Source organism: Callorhinchus milii, unplaced genomic scaffold (assembly GCF_018977255.1).
Source record: "Callorhinchus milii isolate IMCB2004 unplaced genomic scaffold, IMCB_Cmil_1.0 Scaffold2, whole genome shotgun sequence".
Lineage (NCBI taxonomy): Eukaryota > Metazoa > Chordata > Chondrichthyes > Chimaeriformes > Callorhinchidae > Callorhinchus > Callorhinchus milii.
Window position 1 is genome coordinate 29,658,569 of NW_024704743.1, and position 23,130 is coordinate 29,681,698.

At 40.2% G+C, this 23,130-nt stretch overlaps 1 protein-coding gene across 4 annotated transcripts in view; it reads right to left on the bottom strand.

Moving 5' to 3' along the window:
* Positions 1-586: 586 nt before the first annotated feature.
* Positions 587-23,130, bottom strand: part of mylk4a (myosin light chain kinase family, member 4a) — an 86,885-nt gene continuing 64,341 nt past the window's right edge. For 2 of the 4 annotated variants that reach the window (XM_042346871.1, XM_042346872.1), the window contains 9 exons: positions 22,500-22,605; positions 21,388-21,481; positions 20,885-20,994; positions 20,154-20,295; positions 19,467-19,537; positions 16,675-16,803; positions 9,419-9,571; positions 5,298-5,430; positions 587-828 (listed from right to left, as the gene is read on the bottom strand). In XM_042346871.1, coding sequence (XP_042202805.1) covers positions 748-828; positions 5,298-5,430; positions 9,419-9,571; positions 16,675-16,803; positions 19,467-19,537; positions 20,154-20,295; positions 20,885-20,994; positions 21,388-21,481; positions 22,500-22,605 — 1,019 coding nt within the window. In that variant the 3' untranslated portion in view covers positions 587-747. Of the gene's footprint in view, positions 829-5,297; positions 5,431-8,871; positions 8,951-9,418; positions 9,572-16,674; positions 16,804-19,466; positions 19,538-20,153; positions 20,296-20,884; positions 20,995-21,387; positions 21,482-22,499; positions 22,606-23,130 lie in introns of all 4 variants that reach the window. The other 2 variants (XM_042346874.1, XM_042346873.1) reach the window with 2 other exon arrangements.

Sequence of the window (23,130 nt, forward strand, 5' to 3'; positions counted from 1 at the left end):
TTCCCTGGAGTGACGAATATATCAAGAGTTTAGTTGGTCAAGCAAATTCCTCTGTTTAACATTGTATCACTTCTGAAAGTATTTCTTAAATGTTATTTTCCTAATATTTAGCAGGATTCACTGCTAGAAGTTGCATCGAATGAATTTCAACTGAATCACTTGATTCCCACTTTCTCCAGTGAAAACAATTTTACTGCAATTGAAGGCCATCCTGAAATTGGTTTTCTGTGATTAAAAAGGGAATATATTCTGTCTTCTGCCTAAAGACTGCATTAAACAAGGACACTAAAATATTAATTACAAATTAAATGATATTGATGCACACTCTGGCCCTCAAATTAATATCAATAAATTACATATTTATATTTTGTAAGTAGAGACAGTACTGACATATCAGACTACAATTATGCTTGCTTTTTTTTTAGAAAGAATAACACATCAAAATAACTCTGAGTTGTTTTGTGAATTATGCTCGTGCTGCTGAAATTCAAATTTCTGAACCTAGATTGATCTAGGTTTAGATTTTCGCCCACAGTCAATTCACTTTATAGTATATTCTGTGAAGCGCTTTGAGACGTCTCGAAGATGAGATAAGGCACTATATCAAATGCAAGGATTATTATTATTATTATCTAACAGCCTTGGATTAGCAAAGAAGTAAGGTGGTTCAGTGATGTGTATCGTATCCAGTTTTCTACTGCTGTAGATGAAAAGCAAAGGTGTGTTGATCCAACTAGCAGAGGCAGCTCATGCTTCTACAGAGGCTGAAGCATCAGAATTGTTGAATTTCTTGAATCGGTTTGTAGCTGTTACTCCATGATAGGTTTTCTGCAGAGAAATAAAATTAAAACAATTGCCGACAGTCCCACAGATTCACAAGTTTCTCTTAACTAGTTGGCAATGGAGGGTTAAAGGGAAGGGGGGCATTGACAGAGGCTTGAGGCAGTGTGCCGTTTTTATCAATTACCTCATGTAGCAGTGAAGTGAATCGGTGACATTTGTTACATGCCTGAAGTGAGTCAGACAATCTTTCTGAGTATTATCAAACATAGAATAGGGTAATACCAATGATAGGTACTCTTCACTGCATTGGACCACACCACCTTCCCCTGTCCCATCGGTTTCAGTTTATTCGGTTTAGGAATTCCAGGCTGTACCACTAGATTGAGTATTCTCGGCGAACCGGAGAGGAACAGTCCTGCCCAACAAGAATACAACTCCCAAACTGTGGATGGTAGTGCTGTAATGGGCCATCTTCTACAATGCAGGTGGAATGTAGCATTCAGTGGGAAAAATAGAACAGGGAGAAAAGGTAAAACTAAACTGAAAAATGAAAACAAAAAAAAACATTGAACAGCAAATGCAATAAGTTCATAATAAATGAAATTTGGTTCTACGCCCAGAGAGAATAAGAAGTATCCACTCAGCATTTATTGAAAAGTTTACCAAGTGGTGTTGCAATATAGAAATACACCTAGAGGATTCAACATTCTTTGTTTCTGTTGGTGCGAGGCATGGAAAAAAATCTAGTTTATTCATTTTAACAACACATACTAGAGGTACAAGAGCCAGATAGTGAGACAGAATGAAGCATGGGGCGCAGATCCAAAATATGGGCTACTTAGATTCACAAATTCAAATGTTGTGTATTGCAAGAGATATTGGAGAATTTTGCTGGCGTCTATCTTTCTTCAACATCTGACCCACATTTATGCGGAGAAATTCCACCTGGATCCAGCTTTACTCTATTTGTATAGGATTTCAGAGCATTCAGAATGTGATAGTTTGCTGAATTCAACCTTATTTTTTAAGCTGATTTTCTGCAGTTCACAAAAGAACTTACTGAAAACTGATTTCAAGATTAACAACAACAAATTATACTTATGTAGAGCCCTTCACGTCGGAAAGAGTCCCAGGGTGCTGGATAGTCAGAAGTTTTTGGACCCGAGCTGGGAGTTGGGGTCAGGAGAGGTGGAGGGCAGGGGGTGTGGGGGTGGGAGGGTGGCCAAAGGCACATTCGAAGAGGAAGGTCTTTAGAAAGAGACGAGAGAGGGGGTGAGGTGGAGGGACTGTAGGATAGAGTTCCAAAGTGTGGGGGTAGAGATACTGAATGCCCGATCGCCAACGGTAGACCAGGAAGTGCGGGGGACCTGAATCAGGCTGGTGTCCACTGAGTGGAGCGAGCAGACCGGATGATATGGGGTGAGGAGGTCGGAGAGGTAATAAGGAGCAAGACCGTGGAGGGCTTTGAAGGTGAGAATGAGTGTTTGTACTCGATTCTCTGAGGGATGGGAAGCCAGTGAAGCCAGGCAAGAACACAGGTGATGGACTCTATTTGTATAGAGTCTCCTCTAGCTTCTCGCAGCTGTCATGCCTGTGGACTGACGATGCCCCACTGATCGCTCTGCTCCCAGTCTTGCGTGCGTGTTTGCCTGCCAGCCCTGACCCGATCCACACGCTCCCAAAATGCTCCCGTTCCTACCACCCCACCCCCATGCTCGGTTCCTGATCCTTGACTGTCCAGCGCCTTGGGACGGCCTCCCGACGTGAAAGGCGCTCTATAAATTTAATTTTGTTGCTGTTGTTGTTCGTTACTCCCACTCAGTCCTTCTCTCCTACCACCCTCCCCGTCTTCTCTCCCTCCTGGACGCTCTCACAGCCCCCAGCTCCAGCTTGGGCATCCTCCGCCGGGCTCACTGTGGCACTCGGCGATGGTGGTCCTAGAGCAGCCACCCTGACTGTTCCATATTCTACTTAGTCCGCAAAACCCGTCTCCCCCGCCTGCAACAGATAAATCACCTTCTCTCATCCACATCCTTCCTAACTCTCTCCTCTCATGCTCGACAGTCGTTTCCCCCCCACACAATCTACAACCACCTCCAATCCCTCCCCTGCCTGCGCCCTATTCACATTGGCTTCAAAATGTTTGCTCCCTCTCTAATAAAGCTCTTGGAAATCCACGACCTCATCCTGGCCGAGTAATTAGACATTTGGGGGTTTATGGAAACCTGGCTCTCCCCGGTCCCCCTTGTTGAATCCTCCCCACCTGGTTACACTTCTCACCACAGCCCCCCACCCCAACAAATGCGATGGTGAGGTGACCCTCATCTTCAAACCTTCATTGATCTATCCCTCTATTCCTCTGGCTGTATCCCCTCTTTTGAGCACCTCACCCTGTACCATCCCTCCTCTCTCACTTCAAAATTCTCATATTTTACTGCCCCCCAAACCTCCTGGGTTCTTCCTTGCAGATATCTCCTCTCTCCTCTCATTCCTGTTCCTCTGCACAAAACGCCTGCTCATAATTTCAATCTTCATCTCCATTCCCCCTGCCCCATCTCCCCTGACTTTTCCGCCCTCCTCTCCACCATAAACCTCATCCTCCATGTAAACTCCCTAACCCACAACCGTGGCCAATTCCTTTACCTCATCATCACCCACAGTCTAGACATCATTGATCTGTCCATCACAGACAAGGCCATCTCAGACCACTTCCTCATCTCCTTCTCCTCTCATATCACCCTCCCCTCCTCCAAGCCCACAACCATCTTTTTTCACCTATGGAAACAGCTTCCACTGGAGTCCCTCACAAACACCCTCTCATTCTTGAACCTTCTTTCTCTCTCTGTCTCTCCACTTGCAGCGATCCAGACTCAAGCTGCTAAACGATCACCTCTCCTCAACTTTCAATTCCCTTGTCCCCTTGAAAACCAGCTCTGTCTCCAAGCCTACCCGTTCCCCCTGGTACAATAGTAATCTCCACCCCCTCAAATCCCAAACCTGGTCGCTCAAGCCCAGACGGCACAAAACCAATTGTGGCATGAGCATATTCATATCTCCCTCTGCTCCTTCTCTCAAACCAAAACTACGTTCTACTCACAGCCCTTTGTGAGGACAAAATCAAAACCAAAATCCTGTTCTCCACTATCCACCACCATGTTTCCTCTCAAGCACCCTTGATTCTCAATTCTGATGCCAAGCGCGAAGAGGTCCTGAATTTCTTTATCTCTGAGATGGATAATATTCTCCTTTTCCCCTACCCCCATGTCGCCCACCATGGCCCCCAACTTACACTCATTTGCCCCTATCTCCTCCCTGCTCCCTTTACCCCACCATCACTCAGATGGAGCCCACCACCTGCTGCCTCGATCCCCTCCCCATCCAGCTTCTGGTCACTCAACCACCCCTCCTCTGCCTACTGCTAGCTGACGCAATCAACCAGTCCCTCTCCTTAGGCTGTGTCCCATTCCCCCTCAAAACCGCTGTCATCACTTCTCCTCTTAAAAAAAACTACCCTCAATCCCTCCAATCTCAGAAACTTCAGACCCATCTCAAACCTGCCTCTCCCTCAGACTCACTGAACCCGTGCGCAACTTAGGCGTCAGGTTCAATCCCCAGTTTGCTTTCCACCCCACATCCATTCCCTGACCAGGACCGTTTTCTTCCACCTCCGTCACATTGCTGGCCTCCGTATGTACCCAACAAAGCCCAAATCCTTGTTTAAACTTTCATCACTTCCCGGCTGGACTATTCCAACGCCCTCCTCGCTGATCGCCCCAGCTCCTCCATACACAAAATTCAATTAATTCAAAACTCTGCCACCTGGATACTCACCCGCACAAAACTCCATACCCCCATCACACCAGTCCTTGCCAGGTTCCACTGGCTCCAAATTACTGAACGGATCGATTTCTAGATCCTCTCACTCGTTTTCAATCCCTTCATGCCCCCCACCTCCCAACCTATCTGATCTGCTTAATATGCCAATCAGCCAATATGCCCCAAAACTCTGGAACTCTCTCCCTCAATCCTTCTGCCTTGCCCCCTCCATCCTTCAAATCACACCTAAAGACCTTCTTTTGGTCAAGCTTACGTTCACCTCCCACCTCCCTCTCCCCCTGGCTCGGTGTCAGATTCCACCAATGTCAAGCTACCCCGTGGGAAGGCCACTATATAAATGCTAGTTGTAGTTGTAAATTCTGGACACTTAGATCTGCTACATAAATAGAGTAAATCTAGACCCAGGTCGCATTTTGTCCCAAAAGACTCATTGGGGAGTAAACCCAGATTGTGAACAGCATACTAGTCAGAGTTCACATTATACTGTGGCACTAAACACTTAAAAGGAAAGTGTAAAACTGTCAAAGTTTATAAAAAAAAGAATTTTAGAATAATTTTTTAGCAGATTTGTTGTTAAAAAATGGGCCATGCTGATAGATCCACACTTTGATTTGAATTGGATGAGCATAAAAAAGTGGAAATGAGACATCAAATTCTGTTGTAAACTATCATTGTACCTTCCATTGCCGTCGCACCATGTATTTCTGAAGAAGGATCTGGGACTTGAGACGAACCTTACACTGTTTGGCTTTCTCTGCAATGTTATTTAGCCAAGTCTGCTTCAGGCACTGGGCAGCACTGATTCTTGCCCTGTGTACATAAAAAGAAGGGGAAAGTTATATCTCAGAGTTAACAAGAGGGAACAGTTCATTTCTATGGTAATTATTAGCACAAAACAGCTATTCAAGGAGCACCTTACAAATTGCTTCAGTTGTCTCAGCAACAAAAACAATAACACATACAAAATTACTCATGCTCACACAATGCATGGATGGATTTGCAATTGAGCTGTAATGGTAGAATCAAAGAGAAACAGATACTTGGGTAGTAGAGGCACATTGTTCTATAAAATAAATTGTTGCTGCAATTTACAGTATATCACATGAATCGCTTTGAACTGTCTTCTTGACATGATAAAGCACTATATCAAAGGCAAGAATTATAATTATTAATATTATTGAGGGTTATTACAAAAGGGCAGGGCATTGGCCTTAAAAAATCTTTCGCTATGTTCCTATCACAGCGAGATCTGCACAATGTAGTGGGTGTAGATGAAGCACGGTGTTAGTATGTGCAGTGAGCTACACGTACACAATTTATGACTCAACTCAGGCCACAATGCCTTTTGACTAATATGCCTGCAATGAGCAAGCTGTTACATGGCCAAAAGTAGCTGTGCAAACAATTCAACAGCAAATGTGATGCTACACAACAATTTCACATAAATAGAGCCAATGTGAGATAAATTATTCAGACTGTTTCAAGTTTCAGCAAGGTGAAGCGGGTCTGTTACCATCAATCCTGAATTGTGCTGTCATCAAAGAAAGATTTTGGACCGACTTGCTTTGAGAATTCAGTTGATGTGCTACATTGCTGGCTGCCATGACATGATGATTAACAGAGACGGATCTTCCATTTAATATAAAGCTAAAGGAAACACCCAAACTGCATGAACATTTTACACACAGTTTGGATATTTATTGTAGCTCTATATAAACACAGAACAATATCTAAGGGCAACAAAAGTCTCTGATGAGATTATATTGTTAAACATATTGTTAATGATTGAGCTACAAAAATGGTCTTGAACATGTGTACCCATGAAGTATCGGCCCATTATACCCCAGCACTGGTAGAGGCCTCCGATTATATTCTTTGGCTGTTTCTTTTTGGAGAAGGCTACGTAGAAGGGAAATTAATAGCGGAGCGAGAAAATCTAAAAAAACATAAATCTATCCCACATTTTAGATACAGCGATTGATCCACACTGTGGTGTATACCTACGCATTCTGCTGTGTGCAAGTCTGGGGCAGAGTGGAGACAGAATGATGGGCAGACTGTAGGATTACTTGCAGCACAATGAGTTCTCAGAGTTCTTTTGGCAGACAGATGCCCCCAGTCATATTAAGACTTTGGAACAAGCAACTTAATTTTATATTGTACTTGCATATATGAGATCAACATTATGCCCCATTAAACACAGCCACAATAAAACATCACTCCCTGCATGCTAGCCAAGAAATGCAAGCAATGACATCTAGCACTGCAGTTCTTGTTATTCTTATATTAAAGTAGACCTGCATTGGGGCACTAGAAGAATACACTGACAGTGATGTATTATGGTGAGGTTGCAAATATTCTGCTCTAGATTGAAACAGTTTAGATCATTGCCTAGGCCAATATAAAATAAATGAAGATCTTTTATTCCTTATTTTCTCAGCCTTTGCATATCATGCCTAAATTGCAACCCATGTTGTCATTCAGCTAAAACAATGCAATCAAATAGGTTGCAATGTGTTTAGATCCCTGTTTCTGCTCCTGTCTGTTGACTGGAAGCAGATTGTGGCAGTGCAAAGTGTAATGGTTAAAGGGGGTAGGGTCACTGTCTTCATAAAAAGGCTTTACAAAATCATTGCCTTCGGTCCTGTTTGTGGAGGGAGAAGAGTCCTGCATCATTTTCATCGCAACAATTTCAGCTACAAGGGACCAGGAATGCATTTCAATGTGTTTTATGTCACCCTGTAGTGCACTTACACACAGACAAATAAGGTTTGCCAATTTATCATGAAGACCAGTGCCTCTTTAACCTGTCAGTAAATTGGTTTTACATTCTGTAGTGGGGTTAATTTGAATTACTCTGTTCCTTTAATAATCTGAGGTCAATGTACAGAATCTGTAGCTCTTTGATGGTTGAGGGATGAGGGTTGGGGATGGGATTAAAAAAGACATTTTCAGGCAATAATTTGAACTAAATACAGATTATTCTGTTGTCAAAAAGTAGGTGAGATACTCCCATCTAGTGGTCTGACAAGATATACCACACAGTGAATTCACTGCAACACCTTCTCATTCTGGGACATGAAAGGAATAGGAGACTATCAGCTCCTCCTTTTTGTTTATCAAGGAACAATACAACTGAACAAAGATTTGTCTGTCAGTGTAAGATCTGGCATTCAGAGACTGCAACTGAAATCCAATTGTTGGTCCCACTGCCATGGAGTCAAGAGTGAAAAAGAGCTCCAGAATCAGCTGCACAACCTGCTAAGTGTAAAACACAAAGCAAAGACTACAGTCGGATATAGAGCAAGTAACTGGTAACTTAATGGGGGCTTAATGAACTTACCCCACAAGGCATTTGCTGTTGTGTAAAGAGCAACAGTGAAAAGGCCACAGTGAGCAGCAATCTCTTTATGAATAAGCTCTATGTCTCTTCTGGTTTATCAGAGTCTTGTTCACAAGAAATTCACAAGAAACTCCATATCCCTGTGGATACTATGGTGTGTGAAGTTTCAGTTCAGAAATACTAAATTTCTCGATTGAAATTATACAGTATTCTGAAAAGAAAAACGGGAAAAAAAGAAGCAAAAGATAAATCCACAGCTGCGTTTAAGGTGTTTACATTTCTGAAAATGACTAATTAAATCTTTTCTGAAAGTTTATTTTAAACTTTTTATAACATGCACACACACACAGTTTGCAGGCAACATGGGACTGCTCATGTAAGAGATTACTAGGAATAAATGTAACTTTGTAAACACATGGATGACCTGGTATCTGCAGCAGAGCAAAGATGTTTTGCTGAAAGATGGAAACAGCAGCTATAAATTAACTATAATGTATAACTGGCTGGACTGCATGCAGGTATCAAGCAGCTAATGATCCTTAACAAGAATATTATATTACTTTTCCTGATTTATTAATGAGCTCCACGAATGACATTTTCACCTTCCATTCTAGCAAGATCGCCAAGCATACAATGCAGTCTGGATAAAGGCAGCACATCATAAAAAAATCCTTTTTTGTTTCACTTGCAAAACGATAACTGAACACATTTACAAGCAGATCCTTATGCAACATCAAGCCCATGTTCATGAAAACACTCATAACAGCCTTTTCTCATGTGCTTTAACATGTAGCAAGAACTTCAATCATCTAAGCAAGTGCGAAGTTCAATGAATATGGGCCTGACCACCACGATAAAGCCAATGAAAAGATTCACTGTTTTCAGGACGGATGTAGAGAATGTAAGACCTTGCGACTGAGCCTGTAATGCAGGTTGTGGTCTGACAGCCAACGGTGTTTAAGGGCCTCTTTTGCACTAACTCTCCAGCTAAAGGAAAATAAAAATAAAATCACAGGAATTTATATGAAATATGCATTGAATAGACCAACTGATTTTCAGGGAGCACTTATATAAATAAACTATATTAACAATTTGACATTAGTATATTATTTATAGGTATTTCTTCACCTCTCACTCCCATTACTACTTGTAAGAAGAACATTAGACAATTTGTATTTTACTAAATGGCAATTAATGAGCTGCTATTCTTTTATGCAATAATAGTATCTAACTTACACTCAAGGTGAATTGACTTTGTAACATAAATTTTTATGAGCCTTCAAGTGATTGACATGTTATGGTAATGAAGTGTTAAAATTAGCAATGTACAGCAAGTTATTTGAAAGTATAACTCTTGAGTACTATTTTAGAAAGCCACATGAAAACAACAGCTTGGATTGCAAATAATAACTGGAAGCTATAACGTGGTGTATGGTGTACAATAAACAGATGTACCCCTTTTCCTTGATGAGAAGTTTGGATATGAATTCTTTGGCATCCTCTGAGACATTGTCAAATTCTTCATCGTCAAAGTCCCAACTACAGGTAAGAATGTTGTTCAGGGTCTCATTGTCATCCTCTCCAAGGAATGGAGAAAGTCCGGTGAGCCTAGAGTCAACAGGAAAAGATAAATTGGAGGGAGATGCATCAGTAAAGATCTCCTGTGTATAAACCTGCAGTCTGTGATTGACTAATAGCTGTTGCCAAAATGTGAATCGCTTGAATACTAGTGAAAAGGATAAATAGGAATGTAGAAAAGAGATCTGGTTACAAGCTGGGCAGGACTGGGAGCTAAATATTTCAGGCTATAAGATCTTTAGAAAAGACAGGGACATTGGGAAAGGAGGAGGAGTAGCAATATTGATAAAAGTCACTATTACAGCAGTGGAAAGGAAAGATTTCAGTAAGGACGATGAGGTAGTGAAACACTGTGGGTAGAAGTAAGGAACAGCAAAGGAGATAAGACTCTGTTGGGAGTAGTCTACAGACCTCCTGAGAGTTGTGATGAAGTAGGGAAATGTATAAATCAGAGATCAGGGAAGCATGTAGCAAGAGCAATGTGGTTATAATGGGAGATTTCAATTTTCACAAAGAACTGGGAGAAGCAGGACACCTCGGTGGAGTCCTGTAGCTCAGTGGTTAGAGCACTCGCTTTGCAAGTGAGAGACCTGAGTTCAATTCCAGGCAGGGCGAAAACTTAGACAAGTTTCCTTATTCCACACGCCTAATAATAATCCCTCCAAAAAAAAACAAAACAATAATAAATTGGTCATTTTCAATCTACAACTGTTTGTGGGACATTGCTGTGCGCAATTGGCTGCCGCGTTCGCCCACAAATACCAGTCAATTCACTTTACAGTGTGTTCTGTGAAGCGCTTTGGGACGTCCTCCCGACGTGAAAAGCGCTATATCAAATGCAAGGATTATTATTATTATTATTATAAAGGCAACACATTTCTAAAATGTATTCAGGATAGTTTTTTTGGAACAACATGTTTTAGAACTTTCAAGGGAACAAGCCATACCGGATTTGGTGATGAGTAATGAAGCAGAACTAGTCAACAATCTGACAGTAAAGGAACATCTTGCAAATAGTGATCATAATATGATTGTAATGAAAGCTATGCAAACTCCTTACTTGTCGGCTCCCCAACTCCTCCCTACATAGGTTGCAGATCATCTAGAACTCTGTAGCCCATGTCCTCTCCTGCACCTATCAGCCCCATCCTCGCCCGACTCCACTGGCTTCCCATCACACAGAGGATACTGTACAAGATCTTAGTACTCACCTTCAAAGCCTTCCATGGTCTTGCTCCCCCCTACTCTGCAACCTTCTAACCCCCTACCAAACTGCTCGCTCCCTCCGCTCAGCGGGCTCTAGCCTGCTTCATGTCTCCCACGTCACTCGCCCCACTATTGGTGGGCGGGACTTCTGCCACTCTGCTCCCACCCTCTGGAACTCCATCCCGCAGTCCCTCCACCTCTCCCTCTCCCTTGCCTGCTTCAAGACCCATCTCAAGACTCTCCTCTTCGACCGTGCTTTCGATCACTTGCTTTACCCACTGCCCTCCACCTGCCCCGATCCCGACCCCCAGCTCGGGTCCAAAACTCTTGTCTGTCCAGGGCAATGGGACGTCCTCCCTACATTAAAGGCGCTATACAAATATAATTTTGTTGTTGTTTCCATTGTAATACAATTAAATTGGATTTGAGAGGGAAAAGGGAGAGTCCCAAACCAAGGTTTTAAATTTAAGTAAGGCAAGCTTTGATGGAATGAGAAATATATTGACCACAATAAACTGGGCTGAAGTGTTAATGGGTGAACTTGCAGATGAACAATGGGAAGTATTCAAAAAAGTATTTGATACAATACAGAACAAGAACATACCCCTAAAATGCAAAAGCTCCAATCGTGTAGATACAGAAAAGTTATTTCTTCCGGTCGGGAATCCAAAGCAAGGGGGCATAGTCTTAAAATTAGAACCAGGCATTTAAGAATGAAATCAGGAAGAATTTTTCCACTCAAAGGGTGGTAGAAATCTGGAATGCTCTCCCCGAAAAGGCCATGGATGTTGGAACCATCCACACCTTCAAGAGTGAGGTTGATAGATTTTTGGTAGGTCAGAGTATTAAGGGATATGGGGAGAAAGCGAGAAATTGGAATTGAAAAGATTAGTTGTACAGATCAGCCATGATCTAATTAAATGGTGAAACAGGCTCGAAGGGCTGAATGGCCTCCTCCTGTTCCTATGTTCCTATGTTCCTATGGCCTCCTCCTGTTCCTATGTTCCTACGAATAATTGTCTTCCAGACCAAACAGAATAAACATTTCAAATTCTATTCATTTGTTGGAACCTTTTTTTTAACACCCATTAATTCACATGCATCCTTCCATACCAAGGACAGACCACAGTCAGCAATGGAGGATACCTGGAGCAATCATCAACCATTAGATTTAGCAGTGTGCAGCTGAAACTTAGTAAAATAACACAAATAACACCAGTAATAAGAAAATAATCAGGACAGCACTGATCTTAACTCTGTCAATGTTTGTCATGAGCCATCAATATAAAAGTTGCAATCTTTGCCCTTAACAAATTGAGTGTAATTTGCAATATATCAGAATGGAATTACATAATAAGGAATATCATTTAAATTTCCTTAGATTCTACTCCGAAGTAGAGTTGTCATAGATCAACACATTGCACTTCTGGTTACTTGAGTGACTTGGATTAAAAACATAGAAATCTACAGGGCAGAAAGAGGCCATTCTGCCCATCTAGCTCATACTGACTCACACAGGAAGGAGATCACTTCAATCCCACCATCCATCTTATCTTACTTATTAATAAACCCCATTGGGAAATGTAGAAGTACCAATTATATCCCTATTATTTTGGACTCTCGAGATCTTTGTGGAAAGGGCTTTCAGTATTTGAAGTATAAACGGAAAGAAACCAAAACAAAAGGAATACATTAAAGTGTAGGCTAAGTACAGTGGGAAACTGCTGATGAAAATGAATTGGATTTCTTAATGAGTATAAATCCATATCAAAGAGTAAACATAGTAAGATAGTTGCCTCTCATTTCTTTCTCAAAGTGAGATAGACCATTGGACTATAATGGTCTTTTCTGACCTTGGACAGCCTTATGTCCCTAATTCTAGCTACAATATGTTGACCGTGGTATGCACCAGTTTCGCTAGAATTCACGAGAGTAAGATGATCTAATTAAATCAGATGTGGAGTGCTTAACTGGGTATCAGAGATGTCCCTTGTTCTCCCCGACTATTCCAAGGGACCCCTTTGGCCCTGAAATTGTTTGGGGTTGCTATATTCCAGGGTGACAGTAGTGCTGTTGAGATAAGAATGTTGTGAGTAAGGAATGAACGTTGTTTAATGGCTGTCATTTTTGATGGTGTCAGTTTGTGTTGATGTGGCAAGTGGATCCAGGTGCTACCTCACAGTGAGAAAGGGAAAAATATTGGACATTCCCCTAGATCATATTCATCCACCATCTCCTAGATAATAATAATCATCCATACATTTGATATAGCACCTTTCACTTTGATAGGATGTCTCAAAGCACTTCACAGGATTTACTGCAAAGTGGAATGTGTATGTCACAAGCTTTGAGAGCAGCTCTCTAACTCATGTTTTGGTCAGGGTGGTGCAAGCTTTTGTTATTGAATGGTGCAGTGAGTAACAGCAAGAAAAAACAGAACACCTCAAAATCAGTTTAAAACATTAAACCTATTAAGTTAAGCACTCTGAGACATTGCCCGTATGAAGGGCAGTGTATAAATGCAAGTTGCTTATTGTATACCTGTTCTGTAATAATCAATTATTTTGTTCACTGTAAAGACTTGTTTACCACCTAACTAAGCTGAAGAAACTGTTTCTAAACCAAAAAGCATAGTAACTGTGAAATTACTTTGGGAGGAAGGTGAGAGATAGACAACGTGATGTGATTTTAAGTCCTGGTGGTAATTATCACACCACATACTGCATTCGTTCCCCCTGTTTTGTACATGAATGCTGGTAAAGCCATATGTTCCACATGTTCAATTCAATTATTAGCTACAATTAGCACAAAGTCTCTCTTACATTCACAATGCTTTTAAGTGAATATAATTATTTTTCAACTGCACTGACTGAATGCTTTTAACTTTCAATAGTTTTCCTGTATGGGGATTCAGTGCGACTGAGGAATGCAGATCATCTAAGGAGGTTTTCTGGTTGACTGCCCCTAAGGAGGCGGCTTGATTCAGAGTGAGAGTGAGAAGTTAATTAAGCAGAACTACAAGGATATTTGATTATGGTAATTACAAACGTTTTTGGAATGGACGGTAAAGATTTGTTCAGAGGGAAGTAGACTGCAGGACACACTGAACGAGATGCCATTGGGAGGGGCCTGCTTAACTTGGACCTCTGCTAATTGGTAATGAACATTGTCGGATAAATACTGCTGAGACATTAGCTGGAGCAGAGCTGAGGTTAGCTGGTTGGATCTGCCAACAAAAGCAGGCAATGGGACGATGGTACTGTTGACTCAGAGTCCTGAAGGCATATTTCACAAGACACACACTGAAATAATATTACGAGGTTTTCAAATGTCAAAAATGTCCATCTGCTAACAGAATGCAACAAAGTTTGTCTGTAAATATCTCAGAAATAATTTACTTTTATGGCAGCATTTCCTGGAATTTACATTACAGATTTGAGATACATATTAATTTCTTTAAAATCACAAATATATCTCAGATGTCTTCTAATGGTCTTCATTCATTTGTTGCTAATCTCTCAAGCCATTTGACTATATTTACTTTATGCTGGTGTGCTATTGCATGGACATCAGTTGCTGAATGGCTTTCTAACAGTAGCGTGAGCCTAGGTTGATTTTCCCATTCTAAACCAGGGAAAATCTATGCCAACTATAGCATGCTTGCTGGTCCGTTGGGTGAGATGCAACACAGATGGCATCAAACTGCTGCATTCGGATAATGCAACACAGGTGGGATCAAACTTGGTAGGGAGGTCCAAGCTGGACAGGCAATGCCAAGGCAGGCAATGGAATCACCAAGTCAGTTCTTACCTATACTTATAAAACGACAATGTCTGTTTGTCTGTGTGTCGTGTATCCATCAATCATCCAATAACCGATTGAAGCAGGGACATGATTTATACCTCATCTGACAGTGTCATGGGCATATTTGTTTTGAGGGGGAACTCCTATCGTTGATGAGGAGATATATTAAAAAATGCTTTAATTAAGCGCCAAAATATGAGGTATGCATCGTATTTTGTAGCTACGTAGCAACAGAGGAAAGCAGACACCGTTCAGAGAGATACATCTATATTCTGCAACAAATGAATGGGACTTTTTTCTGGTTGTCATGAGAGTTAAAGTCCTCCCTTGTGGGACAGACAGAGAGAGACTGAGAAAAAGAGACTGAGATCGTGAGAATGACTGAGAGAGAGAGAGAGAGAGAGAGAGAGACTAAGAGAGAATATATTATAAAGTGTAGGGACTGTGTGTTTTGTGGGAGAGACAGAGAAAGACTGAGAGAGACAGGCTGAGAGAAAGAGACGAGAGAGACTGAAAGAGACTGAGAGTGAGACTGGAAGAGAGTCACAGAGAGAGACTGGGAGAGAGAGACTGAGAGAGAAAGAGAGAGACTGAGACAGTGAGAGAGAGACTGAGAGAGAGAGATAGGGAGACTGGGAGAGAGACTGAGAGAGACACTGAGGGATAGACAGAGAGAGAGAGACTGAGAGAGAGCGAGACTAAGAGAGACTGAGAGAGACAGATAGAGAGAGATTGAGAGAGAGAGACTGAGAGAAAATATATTAAAGGAGTCCTTCCACTGAGTCCTCCCAAAAGGAGTCCTCCCAGCTAAGTATAGATAAAAATGAAATGTCTGTCTGTGTGTCAATCTATATTCCATATTGGATCCTTTGGTTGCAAGCGAAGTTGCAACAGGTACAGCTAGTAATCTATAAGTTTGTGTTCACTCAGAATGCTACTAAGGTTGTCTGAACTCATTTCACATAGGACCCTTATAACTTGTACAAAAGGGAACATTTCAAACCATTGCACTGGGAAGGATTATTTTTACACAGGCCACAAAAGTGTACTGATTCAATAGTATAGTATAAAATACTGCCTATTCCCTGAAATTTGACTATTTTGTGGGCGGGGCGGCGATGAGGTTGACATGTTCTCCAGAGAGCTAAGCTGAGTTGAGTTGGCTCCAAGGTGACATGCTTGATAACAAAGATCAGAATTGAGGCAATCTTTTGTAGCAGTTTAGGTAATGATATAATAATAATCCTTCCATTTGATACAATGCAGTATCATATCACTGAGACGTCACAAAGGGAATACTGTAAGATGGAGTGATTGTGTACATTTTGTAGCGTGCCACACTATAGGGTCCCCAAGCCTTAACTATCCCCAACCTGCACCCCAAAGAATCCCCAAGCCTCCCCTCACTGGAAATAGATAATTAGGATGCATCCCTCTAGGGAGAGAGTGCTCATTCTATCCAGACAGAAATTTCCATGCAAAGGTGGCATACAGATGTGGAATGCCAGTCTTTTTTGGATACTCTTAAGAACTAGGGAAAGGTTTCTGCATGTGTGAGACACCTGGCTGACTAAAACATTTTTTTTAATTCCAGAGAATGGGAAAATTAGTGCAGGGCCAGCAAGTATCTGTGCACTATAATTTATTGATGTAAATGAGGAATACTGACATTTGTAGCAAGTTTTGCAAGGTGAGGCAGCATTTATCTGTGTGTCAGCAGAGTTTTGGGGCTGCAATGTCTGCAGGGTAGAGGAAAGTCAGATTATAGCTGCTGCCCTTTGAGTTACATCGATCTGAAAGTTCATGATTGCACTTCCACAGACAGTTTCCCCTGGACTTGGCAGTGATTTGAGCAAATACACTGAATCCAGCTGTCCAATGATTTACAGCAGGTTTAATATCATGGTTGGTTGTTCTTACCTTGCTCTGTGCATTTTTGCATTCTTCTAACCCTCCCTTGCATTGTACAGAATTGCTCTATTGTCATCTCTCAATTACACAGTGCAGGAGAGAAACAAGGAAAAAGGCCTCCGTATGGAATAAGAAGAATGGAGGTGATAAATTTAGAATATGATTCCCTCTGATTCCCCCACTCCCCCTCCGAGCCCCTGTATTATACTTACAACATGTAGGTAATTACTCCCAGGCTCCACATATCCGTAGGAAATGACACAAAATCATAATTAACAACTTCAGGAGAGAGGAATTCTGGAGTCCCAAAATGTATTTTTAGTTTTTCTCGAGGCTTATATCTAATATAAAAGACAAACAAGTTGAAATTAGATCTTAGTCATCTCCATCCATTCACCTGTAAAATGGTATATACCAGTAACACCTATATTAAAGACAAAACCAGATTACTTCCTGAATTTTAACCATTTGTCTGGACAAGGAGGAATCTATATTTTAATATCTCTAAATTTAAATTTTATAGTAAAGCATAAAATAATTTTATCAAAGACTTATTACCTCTCTCTTTAATGTTATACACAATTGCGTAAAAATTCCATTTAGCATCAGCCACATGAATGGAATTTCCCATTCATGGCAAAAGGTAGTGTGTGCAACACTGAATGGAATTATTACCCCAATATTCAACATGTGTTGTTCACAGATACCAGCAAGCGTTTCGATCTGGATCTGAATCCTAATATAAGAGCAGAACAAATCTTCTTCAGTGTTTGTGAACAGTGCATATTGGACTCAGTTACAGTGAAAGGTGCATGTTGGACCCAGTTAATAATCATAATAATCCTTGCATTTGATATATAGTCTTTCATTTAGTGAGGATGTCTCAAAGCTCTTTACAATGTTTACTGTGAAGTGGACTGACTGTATTTTTGTAGGCGAACACAGCAGTCCATTTGCTCAGAGCAATGGCCCACAACAGCCAAGAAATGAATGACCAATTGTATTTGGGGGATTGTTAGCCAGGACACCAGGAGAAACTCCTAAGTTAGTGAACAGTGCATTTTGGACCCAAGCCCATTTTGAATTCAATAGTCTTAACATGCTGGGCAGCATACCTTATAGGACTTGATAACACATGCTACCCAGCATGGAAGGTGCTACATAAATGCAAGTGGTTGTTGTTAATGATGGTGCTAAGCGATTATAATGGGGAAATCCCATTAGAGACTTATATTAACTTTATCGAACGCCAACCACCTGAATTATATTGTTCAACAACAACTAGATCACACAAAAAATAAAACAATGGAAATTATAGTAAGCACGGCATATCACAAGTAAGCAAAACTATTTTATTGTTAATAATAATAATCCTCGCATTGGATGTACTGCCTTTCACATTGGATGACATTTCAAAGCGCTTTACTGTTGTTGTACTGTGTCTGTTCAATTAATGAAAGCAACAATAACACATGTTCTGCAAAACCTGATGGCTTTTCAATCAAACATGTCCAGCAATTCAATAAAATACAACAATTTAAATTTCCATTTTTATAGCATTGGGAGGACATCATAAAGCCCTTAAGATTACTGGATGGCATCTGAACAGAGAGTACGAGTTGAGCGGCTGGGAGGGGAATGATGTTGACCAAAAAAAATGGTAAAAAAGTAGGTGGAGTCCTGTAGCTCAGTGGTTAGAGCACTTGCCTCACAAGCGAGAGACCTGGGTTTGATTCCCAGCAGGGCGAAACGTTGGGCAAGTTTTCTTACTCAACACACCTCTGTTTACCTAGCAGTAAGTTGGAACCCAGTTGTTAGTTGATTGGCAGATCGCTTTTCCAGGGGTAATAATTCCTTCATAAAAAATAATAATAATTTGGTCACTCAATCCACGACTGTTTGTGGGTCATTACTGTGCGCAATTGACTGCCGCGTTCCGCCCACAAAATATACAGCTAATTAATTTACAGTATGTTCTGTGAAGCGCTTTGAGATGTCTCAATGATGTGTTAATGCGCTATATCAAATGCAAGGATTATTATTGTTATTACTATTATTATATTGGTCTTGAGACGGAGCTTAAACGAGGAGCCAGTTGGAGGGACTCTGGGATGGAGTTCAAGAGAGTGGGGTATAAAATGCAATGATACAGTAATAAAATTATATACTATATGTTGGAAACAGTTTTGGAAGCAATATCGTGTGTGGCGGATTTGAACCTAGGAAAAATAATAAGCAATCCTCATGTGATTTGATGCCAAACATTTTTTGATTATCATCGGATTTTTTTAAATTCAAAATGATTTTTTTGAAATGGTATCTTTTCAATAAAATGGAATTTCTTCATTTAAGGAAATTCGTGAAGTAGTATTACCCGTTGGGGGATTTGATCCCATTGCCTTTTGCTACAACTTTAATAAGATTAAATTGGAAGCATTTGAACCTACATAATCATAGTTTGCACAGTAAAAGGATTTACGGGTCACATATATTGGCAGGTACTTTTCTCCATTTAAGACACTTAGTCTAATCCCTCTCTGTTTGTCCACTTTAGTATCAATTAACAAAAGGAAACTGAACATCATAGTGTCCTTGCTACCTAAATTCTTTGTAAAATATTGCATTTGTTTTGCCAGTTCCCAGGCCACTTATTAATGTGACAGAAAAATATCTTCTATTGTGACACGAAAGGAAAAAAACATTGTTTATCATCTCTGCTATCGGGTATTGTGTAAGATTGTGTGAAATGGGGCTTCAGTTCAATAGGAACTTAGCAATAATAATCGTTGTGTTTGGTATAGCGCCTGTCCACCTAAACAGACAGATGGGACCTCAATTTAATGACTCATCTGAAGGACAGTATTTCTGACAATGCAACTCTCCCTGTACTGGAGTGTCAGCCTAGTCTACAAACTCAAAGTACCGACATGTGGCTCAAACCCACAAACTCTTGACTTAGAAGCGAGAGTGCTACCAACTGAGCCATGCTGATAACATGTCTTACCTTCTCGCAAAGCCAAAGTCAATTATCTTTACTTGATTGGTTACTCGGTTAACACACAAGATATTCTCAGGCTGAGGGTTTAGAAACAGAATAAATGTGTCAGAAACCATGTCAAACAAATACTGATCAAAATTTTCACCTCAAACAAAATTTAGCCCTGTGCAAGAAGTTTAACAAGGTTAGCCTGAAAATATTAAAACTTTTCAGCACCATTCTGCCATATTATACTAATGAAGACACTGGGGATTGGATTTGGAACACAAGCAATAGGAAATTCAAGCAATAACATAAACATAAACAGCAACAGCGCAGTAAAAACCATCACTGAACTTCATCTCACCTCAGCTGAACTATTACTTGAAACTGTATACTATAGTTTGGTAACTTTAAATAATACTTAATGATCAGCATGGGTTAAATAATGTATAAGGATTTGATCATTTTATATAATTATATATAGTGACCAAATTAAGTGATATAGTAATTATGATTAGGTTATTCTATGTGGTGTATAGTCATTACATTGCATTTCGTACATATAAGAAACTAATAAGTATAAATTCAGTCCACATCCCAAGCATGCAATAAACGAATAAACACTTCGTAATGTGGTTCCACTGTAAGAAGGCATTTCATAATAAGTTAAATTAATCCTTGCATTTTTTTGATATTTCTCTTGCTACATACCTTCAGATCCAGGTGAACAATATACATCTGGTGCATGTACCGAAGCCCTTCGCAAATCTGCCTTGTGAGCAAGATTGTGTCTAGTTCTGTTAAATTGCAGCTCTCATCTATTATCCTGTCAAATAGTTCTCCACCTTCAATACTAAGGAAAGAAATTAAAACAATACACTCTTTTAAACTAAATTGTTACAATATCATCTGATAATTTTTAGTTAATAGATGCTGGGCCTGGTTCAAATCAGGTCAATGTTATACATAGAGCCTTTGGCAATGTTGGCCATAAATGGGATTTATTATCCCATTATATTCAGACATCACCAAAGGTGCTACATCTAATGCTGACTGGAAATTTCAGCTCAAGAGGTTTAACAAGATTAGATTGAGAATATTAATTCTAGATGCAAATTCCATTCAGTTTTAACAGTATACATAATGACAAGCCACACTATTTTAGCTGTTAGACTCTAGCAATACGCCAAGGCTTTGCTCTTGCCAACCTACACCTAACACTTTCCAGAATTTGGTGCCCAACCAAAAAGGGAGTTCACATTCAATTCCAGACATAGGAAATTTCCATGAGCAGGTGGCACATATATATGGAAATCTCCATTTCTTGGATACTCTTAAGTAAAATGGAAATATTTCTAGTGGAAATAGTATCTCACAATTTACGCTATCAAATGTCCAGCATTAAAAAAGTGCTGAAAGCAAAGAAAATGAGCAGTTCTTACTATTCCATGATCAGAATAATGTCATTCTTTGATTCAAAAGCATCGTAGAGTTGGATGAGGTTTGTGTGATTTAGCTGGTTCATGACTTGGATTTCATTCTTTACTTCCTCCTGTTAGTCAGTGAAAACAGCAACAATTTTACATTTACATAGTGTCTTTCACGTCGGGACATATCACGGCATTTCACAGAGCTTTTCACAGAGTCAAAAAGAAAATTCTTAAAGTGGATTTTAAACGTGGGCAGGAGGATCGAGGAGAAGACTTCAGGATGGAATTCCAAAGAGCAGAGGCAGAACGGCTTAAAGCTTACCCACCAAAGGTGGGGCAAATGGTCAGGGGTAATGAAGCAGGCCAAAGTTCACAGAGCAGAGTGAACAGCCGGGTGTAATTGGGAAGCAGGAGGTCACAGATGTAAGGTGGGTCAGAGAAAGTCAAATTATATCAAGTGATGCCTAATCTAAAGGGAGTAATTTTCATCATTCTGTCTCTGGTATATACTGTACCTTATCCTTTACGAATCTGACTTTAATAATCTTAGCAGCTAAGGTGAGACCTGTTGATTTCTCTACACACTTGTGTACTTGTCCAAATCGCCCTCTGAAACAAATAAGCATGTTACACAAGTAACAATGTATTATGAGAAAAATCATATGAAAACAGAACTTATACATTTTCTGAATAATATTAATAATAGTTCTGGGCACAACTATTTGACTATTAAAAATGTCATATCGTATGCATTTAATGAAAATCTTTACAAACCTCCCAAAGTAAGAAAGAAAAAAAATCTGACAGTGCAAGTGCAGAACGTTGCTTGACTATTCACCTACATGTTTAACATTGCAGTTAGGAAGCAACTGTGTTCATTATTAGAATATTTTAAGAGCATTGCATTATTTTCACTCCTGCCTTTTTACCCAGGATATTCTCCCAATTCCCAAACTAAGGGCATAAAGATACAATAAATCTAACCCAGAGTGATAGGATTTTTGATTGAATAATAATAATCTTTTAATTTTATATCATGCCTTATTAAGTCAAATGTCTAATTGCTGCATACATGTTGGCGAATGTGGCAAACAATATGCACACATTAATGTCGCACAAACAGCCATGAAGTGAATTCCATTTTTTGCTGAGGGACTGTTAATTTGGACACCGGGAGAAACTCTCTTCTTTTTTCAGATGGTGCCATGGGATTTTTAAGATCCACCTGACCAGACAGATTGGACCTCAGTTTATCGCCTCATCCAAAGGACGGCACCTGCAACACGTAGCACATCCCCAGCATTGCACTGAAAGGTCTGCCGAGACTATGTGAGGTTCAAGTCCACAACCTCCTTACTCAGAAATTGTGGTAAATTTGCAGGTAGGCAGATGGTACAATGTATAAAGGATATGGTATTTGCAAAAAAATCATTTGCTCAACATTTTTTCTATGCTTACCAAAAACTGTGACAGTTAAAAGCTAAACATAGTGAAATAAGCCATTACAATGCAAAAAGAAACACCACCAAGTATGTTCCAATATTCCCTCTCCTGGATTTGCCAAAAAGACACTGAATCATTTATTTATTGTACTATAGTTTTCAAATAAAATCTAAAGATAACTGACCCTCCAAGAACATCCGATTTGTGGACAGTATAGTGGTTGCTGATCTTTGCTGGTTTGGCTGAGACAATCCGATGTTCAAATGGTGCAGGAGCGGGAGGGCTGTCATCTAGGTCAGGAAACATGAAGTATGTTAACATTTTAGCCCCTCCGTTTAGTACAAGAGAGGAATGCAAAGGACACCAAAGCGTTACATTGGTTGTGTCCTCTCCTATACCAGGCTCTGTAAGTCCATCAGCCCCCCAATTCTTGCTTAGCTCCACTGGCTCCTCATCCTCAGGGAATCCAATTAAAGATTCTTGTCTTTACTTTTAAATGCCTCGTAACCTCACTCAATCCTCTATCTCTTTAACTGGCTTCCAGATATTTTTTGCCGTCCCTCCTCAGCTACTCCAAGCTTGGGCTCCCAGTCAGTTATATGAAGTGCTTTAAGCCAATCTCTTAATGTGAAATGCTCTATATAATATGTTCCTTTATTCTGTGCTTCAGATCACTGGGATGTAGAAACATAGACTTCTTTATCACTGAAAACATTATTAATAATAATAATCATCCTTGTATTGATAAAATGTCTATAATGCTGAAATGTCCCAAAGTGCTTCAGACTTTTCTGTAATGTGTAGTGACTGGTTAT